Source organism: Cannabis sativa, chromosome 5 (genome assembly GCF_029168945.1).
Source record: "Cannabis sativa cultivar Pink pepper isolate KNU-18-1 chromosome 5, ASM2916894v1, whole genome shotgun sequence".
Taxonomy (NCBI): domain Eukaryota; kingdom Viridiplantae; phylum Streptophyta; class Magnoliopsida; order Rosales; family Cannabaceae; genus Cannabis; species Cannabis sativa.
The window spans coordinates 2107676-2121531 of record NC_083605.1 but is presented as its reverse complement, the minus strand read 5'-3'; the positions used below and the strand labels follow the sequence as shown (position 1 = coordinate 2121531).

Here is a 13856-nt window from a genome sequence, read left to right as displayed (position 1 = left end):
ATATATATCATTTTTCTTAATAATCGGTTGGTTATTATAAATTGTACTCTCTCTTAATTATATATTTGTATAAATATAGAAAGAAACTCATTACTAATAATATTCATAATTTGATAACAAAGAGAATTATTTGTATCTCCTTTTAGCATGATTTTGATTTGATAAAATATACTCATTGGCGGCCACCTTTTTTTACCCGAACAATTACTCTCGATCATTAATAAACTAAAAAAAAAATAAGGAACTAAATTTTAAATAAAATTAATATATATACGTTGAGTATATGTTGAGTAGTGAGTAGTACTAGTCAAGTAGACTCTTTCTTCAGAAACTTGAATCTCCTCTCAGTCAAAAACTAGTGGCGGACTCCATTTGAATCCTAATCATTATTTTATATGTAAACTTATTTAAATAAGTTTTTGTCCTTTTTTTTCTAAGACGTACGAATGTTCCCCCTCACTTCTATGTGGTCACTTTCATATCTATATATATATATATATGCATTAATATCTTCATTCTTCATATCATCAAATCAATTAGTTTCACTTAATATTGAATCTTTTTTTCTTCATCAATCTCCAAATATGAGTTGTGCTCAGCCATCAGTTGGATGTTATTCCGCGGGAGAAGACCCATATGTGGCTCCACCACCGGTTGGTTACCCCACCATGGACGCCTCTGCCGCTGTTGGCCAACCCGAAAACAGAGTTGAAACCAAATCTAAGGGAGATGAAGATGATGCCTGGTTGGAAGCATCAAGGTAACAACAAACATCTTAATCAAATCCTACGTACATACATATATACTGAGACTGAGACTGATTATATTTGATGTGTGATTATGCAGTTGGACTTCGAAATGTTGCTGTGCTATGTTGGAATGCATCTCTCGAATAACAGCATGACTCTTCTTATTCTAATGGATATGGTTAATTATTTACCACTATTTGTGTTATATATTTGATCATTCAATATGTATGATCACATATTGTATCAGCTTTGATTGTTTTATATATTGAATAATACTACATTCAATAGTTCTGCTTTTCAATTTTTACTTAAATTATAATTGCTTCAAGGCCCAATAACTCAATCAAATGGCCAATTATGTCATTATATTTACTAGTGGGATTGCACAACTATTTTAGAAATGATATGGCAGCCATTATGCCTAATACCCTTGTGAGTTATAATATTACTTAATATTGGGTTATTTTTTACTTTAATAAATATTATAAAAAATTACTGACTAATTATAAAGCGACACTTTATCGTAGTATTCAGCACGTGAATGTCTCATAGCAATGCTCATTTTAAAAAGTAATAAATTAGTATTTTGGTCTCTTAAACTTATAACACTACTAAATTATACCTCTAAAACATATATCATCTTAAAAAAAAAATTAATCTAACCCTTCTATTTATATAAATATAATATTTTTGTTAGCATTCATTCTTTTTTATTCTTTAAAAATTGATATGATATTATTAATTAGTATGGCTTTTGTCTCGACATTATCTACTTTTAAATCATACTTTCTCTTAAAAGAGAAAATAAAAATTAATTAATTTTTATAATTTTTTATCTTTTTTAAAAAAAGTAGCTTTGTATTATTAGTCAATTAATATATTTATTGTTGATTTAGATGAGAAATTTTACATCTTCATTCTTTATGTTTCATTGAAAAATTTTGTAAATAGAAGAAGAATGTTTAAGCAAACAAAAATTCTTACAACTTTTTTTTAGAAATTAAGGTTATTTGGATATTCAATAATAATAAAAAATAATTGTTAGGATTAAACTCACTCAATCTCTCAAGTCAGTATGTCTATCTATTTGCTCATCAGATGAATACGAAGAAAACTGCTGCAATATATAACAGTTGGTTTTAATACCAACTTAAAGGGGACCCACCAGCAACTATATATAGGGGTTCCTTTATTCTAAAAAGAGAGGTCTGAGGAGAGAGTTCTGATCTCTAATCTCCAATGCTCATACTTTAGATTCAGTTTAGAGAGAGAAAGTCCAAGATCATAGTGAGTGTGTGTGGAGGGATGTAAAAAGGGAGTATCACTCTTGAAGTGATTTCCCTCAATGTGAGACATTTCTTTGTAATTACTTGCTGTGTTGAGTTGTAATCTTGGGCTCAATCTATTGTGTACTATTGACTATTCCTATTCAATAAAGATCCATCATTCATCCATTATTGAGTTAAGTTTTCTTTGTCTTATTTCAATTAAGTTCAAGTTTTGGTTGTGATTGGTTTTAGTTTTGATTTGTGTTTCTTAAACATTGTTACTGCTGTAACAACTTGTTTTGAGGGTGAGGATTCACCACAAGAATTAATACAAAATTATTTTAAAAAATTAAAGATAATAAAAAAATGGGCATAATATGATATGGTCAAAGTTTAAAAAAAATATATTAATTATTAAGCATTTTATACTAAAAACAACTAGAACCTGACAACGACACCAGTACAGTTCCTATAGCCTCTTCAAGTGTTCCTCCCACTTTTGAGGTCAAAAGTAAGGGAAAATAGGTGATTGGCGTGATTCACCAAGTTGCGTTCTCTGAGGAGAACCCTGAAGTAATTCTAATGGATCCCATTTTCCCTTTTCCTTGGGAGGCTAGCATCTCAGGATCTAAAGCTTGCTCCCAACACATAACCTCAGCCTGTCACCATTTTAGGAGTTTCCAGTCCAATGACTGGAACTTGATAAAGAATGGTAATCTCTCCGACCTTCTATCAAGAAGCAAGGAGCTTATGGGTTTTGAATCCCATCAATAGAATACTACCCAACTCACTCTTGCGCTCAATAAGGTTGATGAGATTTGCGAGATTCTTTCCAATCAGAAATGAAAACCCCAACTTTTCGTCTAACCTATCTTTTTCATAGTTAGATTGATTCTATATTGATTTATGCTTGAATATAAAAAAAAAAAACAAAATCAAAGATTCAACACCAGAATTTCACAAGCTTCACCTGCCCTAAAAACTCATTCTACGCGGCTAGTGCTTGGGTTCCCCGAACCAGGGTAATAACTTTCACTATATTCAAAGATGTGTCTTGCAACCAACAATATTGTAAACAATACACTCTTTTACAAAATACAGTGAATTTATACCCTTACCAACCAAGACCCTTGATTGGAGACACAAGAACCCCTTGTGTGAATGATGAGCTCTCTTCAACACTTTTTTACAATCTGAACTTCCTTTAGATCTGGTGATGAAGACGATACTGAAATCCCTTCAGTTTGAACTCAACATCATCAAGCTTTGATCTACAACTTCGGGTATTATAGTTCAAGATTCAGACCTGCCATGGAACATAAAGACGAAACAAGAAGAAAGAAACGTAATCCCTAATCTCCGATTAAAAAGGTTCATCAACATAATACCAATAACTTGTATTTATCCCCAGCTAAACCAAGAATACTGAATTAGCTAGATAGTTGTTACCCTTTGAACAATTAAAACCCAAAATATCTTTGCTGATGTGGACTAACACTAACAGTACGAACTCCAGACAACACACTACGAAACCCAAACACAACTGGACATAATTTGTCACTACAGAAATTACTGGTTCTTACAATCTCCCCCTTGACAAATTATGGTTAATGACAACAATAATAGTGCAAAACAAATTGGAACCATATAAAAATATATCAGAGTCTAAACCAACAGAAAAACAAACACTTTAAACAACCAAACAACAAATGCAACACTATAAGTATTTCTCCCCCTTCATTGAGCATAATCCATGCCAAAAATAACATGGTCCTAAACCAAATGCTCCCCCTAAGAAAATTAAAAGTTTATCAAAGAGCTCCCCCTGAATGGCGACAGAAAATGCAACATAGACTCCTCATTGCAAAGGAAATTCCAAAGTATCTATTACAACATCAAAGAAGAAAGTCAAACCATATCACAACATGACCTAAAACATATGGATATTAGATATAAACAAATGAGAGATTGACCAAGCAAAACAATCATATCACCACGATATTACGAATAATGCTTCAAATGAGATTTATTTTTATTTCAATAAAAAAAATACCAAATGATATATCTCAAGATTTAACATGTTCAACTTGTAAAGAGGAAACACAATGAGTGACTAATCAATTAACAAGTGAGCAATGATCATTTGAGCAAAGAACCAATTCATCGAGCTTCACAATGAGCCAAATTAATAAAAAGATGAGACAACTTCTTTCAATCCACATATTCACACACACTTGAGAAAGACAATAAACAAGAAATTTTTAACAGGATTTTGAACCAAGATTTTTCTTCAGTGTGTGCTAGTGACCTCATGTGAGAACATTGGCTGACTCTCTCAATTTTTCATTAAGCTGTCCATTTTTTTTTGCCTTTTCTATCTTTAGATACTCCGGCTCTTTCTTTTGCAACCAGCTACGACTTTCACTCTCCCTCAGAGATGTAGTCGTCCTCTTTTAATCAGAAATACTAATATAGAAGGAGCATACTACTTATTAGTAAATGGACTAAAGAGAGCTCTTCCCATTGCATCTAAAAAAGGTAGCCTTTTTAGTTGGGAAAAATAAAGGTTCAAAAGATCCTGAAAAATTCACCTAGTTAGAGCTTCCTCGATAGAACTGGAGAACCTGTATATGGGACATGAAGTGCCTCATAGAAAAAAAAAATGATAGCAATCAAGGCTTAGCTAAACAAACTAAGAAAGATAATGATCATATACCACACGAATTAATCAGATAGAACACATTAAAAAAAACTACCCAAGTTGCATACATTAATACGAGAATTCAAGGCTTAAGTAAACAAAAATCCAAGAGAGCATCAAGAATAATATGTGATTATCCAATGTATTTTTACTCAACCAATTCTAAAAAAATGATATCTATTATCTATATATTTTGAGTCAACATGCATTTTGAGGAATATTTGTGGAACTTTCATTATCACACATGATGACACATAAAAAAGCAATGAGGAACACTAGACAACATATCATGTGTATATCATATTTCTTTTGAAACAAGAGAGTACGATGTACAACATGATCAAAACCAGCAAACAACAGGACAAAAACATTATCCTTTTTTTGTTTAAACCCAAGATTATTCAATAATATAAGGTTTAGAAGACCACATCATTGCACTAATAATATTGAATGAGCTCTTGAAAGACAAGGTGAGATGATTTAATACTCTTATTTCTTTTGGTTAGAACTTTTGGAATAGCAGTATAATTCCTAATATCTGATTTATCCAATGATGCACTATTACATAGAACAACATTGTCCAACAAATAACTACCATCACTAGATCTCTTCCCTATTAAGACTGAGCACCCATCAGATGAAACTAAACAATGAGTTTTAGAAAAACTTACAGTGTAATTTGCATCACAAAGGTTAATGATGCTTATCAGGTTTGCCTTGAGCCCTTTCACATATAGTACTTCAGTAAAAGGTGCAACTCTAGTCATCACCAAGTCTACTGTCCCAATAATTTGGCCCTTGTTTCCATCACCAAAAGTGACAGATCCCTCCTTTGCTTCTTTGTAATTGACTAAAAATTTCTTGTTGCCAGTCATGTGTCGAGAGCAACCACAATCCAAGTACCACTGTCCTTCTAACTAGAAATGTAAACAATGAAACTTGAGCTACCGGCCCAACATTCGATTCACAATCAGACCTCAATTTCCACTCACTTCGAGATCCTTCCCCTCGAGTTTTGTTGGGTTTTTGAAAACTCTTAGGTCGATTGATCATAGCTTTCAAGTAGTTCTGCAGCTTATAGCATCTGGGTCAAATAATATGAACCCTCCTGTTACAGAAGTGACACGCTGGGATGAATCTCTCCATCAGAGATATATTCTCTTGGGAAATTCTTTTTCCTTCTAACTTCACCTTGGTAGGTCTAGATGGAACATGGAATTTTCCAGTGGGGTCTGAGGACTCAAGTGTCAAGGGAAGTGATGATTGTTTGTTAGCCTTTTTGTACAGGTTGATCACTGGTGCAGTGGACTCTTCTACCCCCAAGTTATCTCCTTGCTTATACAACATCTTGTATCCGATAGAGGTTCGATCACCATAAAGTTTTTGAAGTTGAAGGGTTTGATTGATGGCAGCCGTTCCTGAAGGGTTTAGCTCTTATAAGTTCAACTGAAAGCTTGTAGATCTCATAGTCCTTCTCATTAAGAAGTTTGTTGAGATTCTTAACATTGTCCTCCAACTTGACTTTTTCAGACTCTATTTGCTCCTAGGCACTATTCAGACCTCTAATTTGCTTGGTCATTTATTCCCACTGAGTAAACATCTCTTCAGATGCAGTCTATCTTCCATTACTGTCAGCTCTGATACCAAGTATAAACTCCAATTTTTTGTCTAACCTATCTTTTTCATACTTAGATTGATTTTATCTTGATTTATGCTTGAATATAAAAAAAACAAAATTAACGATTCAACACCAGAATTTTACAAGCTTCATCTGCCTTAGAAACTCATTCTAGGCGGCTAGTGCTTGGGTTCCCTGAACCAGGATAATAACTTTCACTATATTCAAAGATGTGTCTTACAAATACCAACAATATTGTAAACAATACACTCTTTTACAAAACATAGGGAATCTATACCCATACCAACCTAGACCCTTGATTAGAGACACAAGATCTCCTTGTGTGAATGATGAGCTCTCTTCAACACTTTTCTTCAATCTAAAATCCCTTCAGATCTGGTGATGAAGATGATACTGAAATCCCTTCAGTTTGAACTTAACATCATCAAGCTCTGATCTGCAACTTTGGATTAATACCACAAAGCTCAAGATTCAAACCTGCCATGGAACATAAAGACGAAACAAGAAGAAAGAAACGTAATCCCTAATCTCCGATAAAAAAAGGTTCATCAACATAATAACAAGAAGTTATATTTATCCCCAGCTAAACCAAGAATACCGAATTAGACAGTTGTTACCATCTGAACACACTACAAGAAATTAGGTTAATACCGGCGGTATTATTCCCGGCGGAATAGACCCGCCGGTAATAGTCTAGGTATTACCGGCGGATTTAGTAATCCGCCGGTAATAGTTATTAAATAAAAAACGTTTTCCAAAAATATATAATAATTAATTATAAATGAATTATTACCGGCGGGTAGGGGTTATTACCGGCGGAATCCCGCCTCGAAAAATGAGGGCGGGAATTTTACCGCCCATTCAATTGAAAATATTATTGCCGGCGGATTAATACCGGCGGGTCCCGCCGGTATTAATGTGGGATTCTGACCGTTTACATTTATACCGACGGAACCCAATTAATACCGACGGGTCCCGCCGGTATTAAAAGTCTATATAAACCCCTCCCCATTTCAGAAAACCATTTTCCCCATTTTCATTTCCACCTCCCCCATTCACCTCTTCCCTTTCCTTCAAACACAGTCCGCCCCATATTTTCCACCTTCTCCGTTCAATTTTTTCCGGCACCGCCCGTGCGTCAGCCGTCCACCACCACTGCAGTGGCCGTAAATCAGTGCACGGTAATGTATTTGTTGTTGTTCTTTATCATTTTTATATATTGTTTTTTTAATTCTTAATATGTAATTTTTTTTTTCATGTTCAAAGTTTTGAGATTAATAATCGGTGGGGAGGACATTTCTGAGTAAAACGCCGGGATTGATCGGACTTCTAAATATTTAGAGGTTAGTTCTTATTATATTTATGTATATATCTCATAAATTTTTTTTTTCTGTAAAAATATGATATATGTGTTATATTTGAAAATTTTATATATACTCTTATATATTATATATTTGTAGAGATTTAGGATTTATAGTTTACTGTCATTTTAATTTTTGTTTTGTGTATATTGTATAATGTGTTTTATATGTTTTGTATTTATACTGTGTATTGTATATTGTATAATGTATATTGTATAATGTGTATATTGTTAGTTTATACACTGTGTGTACAATATATGCAGGGTATATAATGTGTATACACTATATACAGTACCGTATATACACTGTATATACTGTATATACACTGTATATACTGTATATACAATGTATATATACTGTATATACACTGTATATACTGTATATTTAATATAATGTTATATAATGTTATATATATTATGTAATATTAAATGTAATTTATAGAGTTTAGTGTTTAATTTTTTCAAAAAATTTTATATCATTAATATTTTAGAACAATAAATAACTTGTAAATATATATAAAATTGATATACAATTAATTATTTTTAAAAAAAATGTATTAAAAAAGTTAGGATAAATTTGTATTATTAGAAAAGATACTTATAAGTAAAATATTTATTAACATTTATGATTTAAATATAAATAAATATAATTCATTTTTATGAATATAAAACATTAAAAAAAATAAACTTTGTTACATAAATTATTAAATAAATAAGATTTGATAGTTTTTTTTAATTAAGTTAAAATTTGTTTTTATGAAATAAATTTTTAATAATTAAATAATTAAATGTTAACATTTAAATATGTGAAAAATAAATATTAAAAAGAATAATGTATTTTTTTAAAATAAAAAATTTAATAAATGAAAATTTTAGTGTAATATTTTCTTTAAAAATAAATAGAAAAGGGAAAAAAATATTTTGATGTAAAGAACAAAAAATATATTTTACGATTTTTACTATAATTTTATTTTAAAAAAATAGTGTCGTAAAATATTTTTAAATAATATTCCTTTAAAAGTTAACAATATAAAATGTAATTAATAATGAATTTTAATATTATAATAATATATAAATAATTATGGAAGTTATTATAAAATAATAATGTAAATTTTCTTAATAAAAAGTCATAAGATATCATAAAATAGCATAAAATATCATAAAACTTTTTTACATAAATTATTAAATAAGATTTGGTAGTTTTTTTTAATAATAAAAATTTAAGTTCCAAAATTTTTTAATGAAAGTAATTAGATAATTAAATTTTAACATTGAAATATGAGAAAAATAAATATTAATAATAATAATGTATTTTTTTAAAATTAAAAAAAATTTAATAAATGAAAATTTTAGTGTAATATTTACTTTAAAAATAAATATAAAAGGAAAAAATTATATTTTTTACGATTTTAATTATAACTTTATTGAAAAAAAAAGTGTCAATATAGGAAAATATTTTAAAATAATAATCCTTTAAAAATTAACAATAGAAAAGATAATTAATAATGAACTGTAGTTATTATAATAATATATAAATAATTGTGTAAGTTAATATAAATTAATAATGTAAATTTTTTTAATAAAGTATCATAAGATATCATAAAATATCATAAAATAGCATAAAATTTGATGATTCAATTTTTCGTTATACTTTTAAATCTTATGTCTTCATAAAATTTTAGATGACAATCGACAAGTCTTGGACCACTTTGCGAAATCGTAGATGTCCACAATATTGGGATGGTCTAAATGCATTTTTAGAGATGGCCTCGAATTGTAAAGATTGTGATGGTAGGATTAGATGCCCTTGTGTAAGATGTGTGAACAATAGGCTTCAAACTTTACCTGTTGTGAAAGCACACATATTCGATTGGGGTTTTTTTACTGGTTACGAAAAGTGGACATACCACGGGGAAGCAGAATCTAGTGCCACTAATGCAATGAACGACCATGATGCCGCTGATGATGATCCTGAAATTGACGAGATGATTCCAATAGTGGATGACTTCCTTCAGCCGTCATTCGAAATGGATGATAATCCTGATGCAAATCAATGGCGCGACGAATTATTTGAAGAAATTGAGGCCGAGTTGTATCCTGGTTGTGATTGGATATCTTCTCTTAACTTTTTGGCAAAATTATTGCATTTGAAAGTTAGGGGAAAAATTCCAAACAACATATTTGATGAATTACTGAAGTTACTAAAATTTGCTTTTCCAAAGGAAAATAAAATTCCATCAAACTATTATGATGCCAAGAAAAGATTGAAAAAATTAGGATTGGGGTATGAGTCAATTCATGTGTGCAAGCACAATTGCTGTTTATTTTATAATGAACATGCAAATGAAGATTCATGTCCAGTCTGTGGCACTAGTAGATGGATAACTTCAGAAAATTTAGGAGCAAAAAAGGTGCCTCATAAGGTGATGCGTTATTTTCCGTTAATTCCGCGACTGAAAAGACTGTATACTTCAAGGCATACGGCGAAATACATGGTATGGCACCACAGTGGTAAATCAAAAGATGAGGGTGTGATGCGACACCCTGTGGATGGTGCAGCGTGGAAAGACTTTGATGCCAAACATCCTGATTTTGCTAGTGAACCTCGAAATGTTCGTATCGGTTTAGCTGCCGATGGCTTTAATCCATTTGGTAATATGAGCCAAGCTTACAGTATGTGGCCTGTAGTTTTGGCGAACTATAATATTCCACCTTGGTTATGTATGAAAGATAATAATTTTATGTTGACCATTCTAATTCCTGGAGATAAATCACCCGGAATGGACATAGACATATTTTTAAGACCCTTGGTGGATGAGTTGAAGGAGTTGTGGGTTAACGGAGTAGATACCAGAGATTGTCGAACCAACACTGTCTTCAAGTTGCGTGCAGCTCTTTTGTGGACAGTGAATGATTTTCCTGCTCGTAGTTATTTGTCTGGTTGGAGTGGTCAGGGATATAAAGCGTGTCCTACTTGCAATGAAGATACATCTTCTATTCGAGTAATTGGTAAGACATCTTACGTGGGTCATAGAAGATTTCTGCCAAATAACCATCGAATGAGAAGGGATACTCAATTTGACGGACAAATTGAGAGAAGACCTCCTCCAAGACGTTTTACTTGTGAAGAAGTATTAGAACAAGTAAACAAACTTCCACCCCACCTCCCTGGAAATCATGAGCTCTTTGGTGGTGTGAAACGTAGGCGAGTTGCAGAAAATCATAATTGGCGGAAAAAAAGCATCTTCTACGAGCTTGACTATTGGTGTTCAAATATTCTTAAACACAATATTGATGTCATGCATGTTGAGAAGAATGTTTGTGATAGTTTATTGGGCACAATATTGGATAATGAGAAATCCAAGGACACTACCAATGCAAGACATGATTTAAAGAAGCTAGGCGTCAGAGAATCGTTGTGGATTTATGAAGACGAGAGGGGAAAGTTGTTGAAACCTCATGCACCTTACGTGCTTAAACCTGATGACAGGATCCAATTTTGTAAATTTATTAAGGATGTGAAATTTCCCGATGGCTTTTGTTCGAATTTGAAAAAAAAAGTAAATGAAAATTTAACAAATGTCATCGGATTAAAGTCACACGACTGTCATGTAATAATGCAACGATTACTGTCTGTTGGTGTTCGCAAGTTTCTTCCGAACGCTATATCGACCACCATCTCTGAACTGTGTAACTTTTTCAGACAAATTTGTTCAAGGACTATAAATGTTAAAGACATGGAGGTTGCTCAACAAGATCTTATTTTAATCTTGTGTAAAATGGAGTCCATATTTCCTCCTGCATTTTTTGACATAATGATTCATTTGGTCCTTCATTTGCCTGAAGAAGCAATTTTGGGTGGACTCGTTTTTATGAGGTGGATGTATCCATTTGAAAGATACATGAAAAAATTGAAGAACTACGTAGGAAATAAAGCACGTCCTGAAGGGTCGATAGCAGAAAGTTACGTGATTGATGAGGCTTTGACATTTTGTTCAATGTATTTCAAGGGGGTTGAAACAAGGTTTAACCGTCTTGATCGTAATGAAGATGAGGTTGTCCCACGAAAGCTTCGTGTTTCAATCTCAATGTCGACCCATCACAAAAGGCAATCTCCGGCCACTTGATCGCGCATCTCGTGAACAAGTAGAGTGGTATATATTCAACAATTCACCTGAAATTCAAGCTTACTTAGAGTGAGTTTTTTCCCATACTTATTTTTCTATTTTTTTAAACTTAAATTTCAATCAATCAATTCAAATCTATTTTATTTTACAGTGAACACTTGGAAGTGATCCGACAAAATTACCCGAATGGAGATCATAATGTCCTACACAAAAAATATTTTCGTCCGTGGTTTCACAAGAAGGTGAATGCATAAGTGTTGTAAACATTTATTATCTAAGTGGTGTTTGTCATTTTCTAATGATGTATTTATTTTTATAGATATATGACTTGCACAAGTCCGGATCATTAGACAATGGCAAAGAGTTGCTAGCTTTAGCATCCGGGTCTGATCACTTAGGCACTTACTATGAAGGTTGTATTGTGAATGGAGTTCGATTTATGGCTACCAAAAGAGATGAGAAGAGGAGCACACAAAATAGTGGAGTGTTTGTGGCAGGAACAGAAGGTTTTAATCATTACGGCACACTCACTGAAGTGCTAAAGTTAACCTTCACTGGTGTTTACTCGGTCACATTATTTAAGTGCAAGTGGTACAATACAAATCCAAGACGGAAGAAGACAATCGTCGAGAACCTTATCACTAGTATTAATGTCAGTGGTGTATGGTATAAAGATGACCCATACATACTTGCTAGTCAAGCAAAGCAAGTGTTTTATCTCGATGATTTATTGAGAGGGAAAAATTGGAAAATAGTTGAGAATGTAAATCACCGACAAATTTGGGATATCGTGGATGATGATCCTAACGTCGAAATTGATTTGGTACACGACACCAACTCCTCCAATTTTGTGTTAACAGTAGATCTTGGGGAGTTAATTTTGCTACCTAATCAACCTCCTATAGACATTGGCTCTGAACCTAGTTCGCCTGTCAACGAAGATGACCGCAACGTGGACGACGAAGATGCTACTGAAGAATCAGACGAAGAAATTTTAGTTGACCTTTGTGAAGATGATGTGAATGATCATTTAGTTAATAATGATAGTGATATGGATGATTAATTTTCAATCACTTTATTTTGTAAATCATACAATTATTAATTGCAAGTTAATATTTCTTATTCTAAGTTAATTTTATTTTTACTATTACTTATAAATGAAATATTTTTTTTTAAAAAAAAAAAGTAATGTCAGCTGATGTATCCACTTATCATGGTGGAGACGGGGCGATCGATCCACCGGACCCTAGTAGGGTACCGCCAACTTGTCAGACTGCTCCACCGCCAAGAAGAAAGGGGCGTGGCCTTGCTACCAACTTGGATGTTGAGCAAAGAAGGCGTGATGCAGGGAAACCATTACCACTAAAACTTGATGCCGTGACAGGTAAAGTGGTTGGTAAGGAGAGTTCAGCTTTTGTACGCCAAATGGGTGTTGAGGTCACAATTACGTTGCCAGGACACTACTTGAATTTCAGTGAAATTCCTCAACACTTTAAAGACCAAATTGTACAAAAAATGAAGGTAAAACACATTAACAAGTTTAATGTTTCAAATAATTAATTTCAATTAACACATAATTTTTTAACGAATACTATTTGTTTGTAGTATTTGTACGATATTGATGGCCATCCTGAGCCTGAAAAAGTGATGAGTACTCTTTATCATGAGATGAAGAGAAGATATTCTGAGAGAAAGAATATCAGGCACACGTGGTTTCAGGAACATTATTCCGGGGATCCAAATGATTTGGCAAGTGTTATTGAAGCGCATCGATCACTGCACTACCGAGAGTTGGAAGCAAATCATTGACTTATTTTTGAGCCCAAAATTCAGGGCGCGTTCAAATCAAAACAAGAAAAATAGAGCAGACATGCAGTATTTGTCAACGCAAGGCTCGAGGTCGATGGCAGCGTCTCGAAATGAACATGTAAGTAAAATTATCAACTTTCTATTAGAAATTTCTTTTACTAAGCATAAACTAACTCCATTTTTAAACAGGACGTCCCCGAAGA

General features: G+C 32.6%; 2 protein-coding genes across 2 annotated transcripts; both read left to right on the top strand.

Moving 5' to 3' along the window:
• The first annotated feature begins 509 nt into the window (after positions 1–509).
• On the top strand, positions 510–1036 carry LOC115717413 (protein CYSTEINE-RICH TRANSMEMBRANE MODULE 5-like). The gene is made up of 2 exons (XM_030646379.2): positions 510–760; positions 847–1036. Exons 1-2 carry the CDS (start codon positions 585–587, stop codon positions 902–904), a joined length of 234 nt encoding a protein of 77 aa, XP_030502239.1. The 5' UTR covers positions 510–584; the 3' UTR covers positions 905–1036.
• Positions 1037–9399: 8363 nt separating this feature from the next.
• On the top strand, positions 9400–12907 carry LOC133038047 (uncharacterized). The gene is made up of 2 exons (XM_061116031.1): positions 9400–11772; positions 12164–12907. Exons 1-2 carry the CDS (start codon positions 9400–9402, stop codon positions 12905–12907), a joined length of 3117 nt encoding a protein of 1038 aa, XP_060972014.1.
• Positions 12908–13856: the final 949 nt, after the last annotated feature.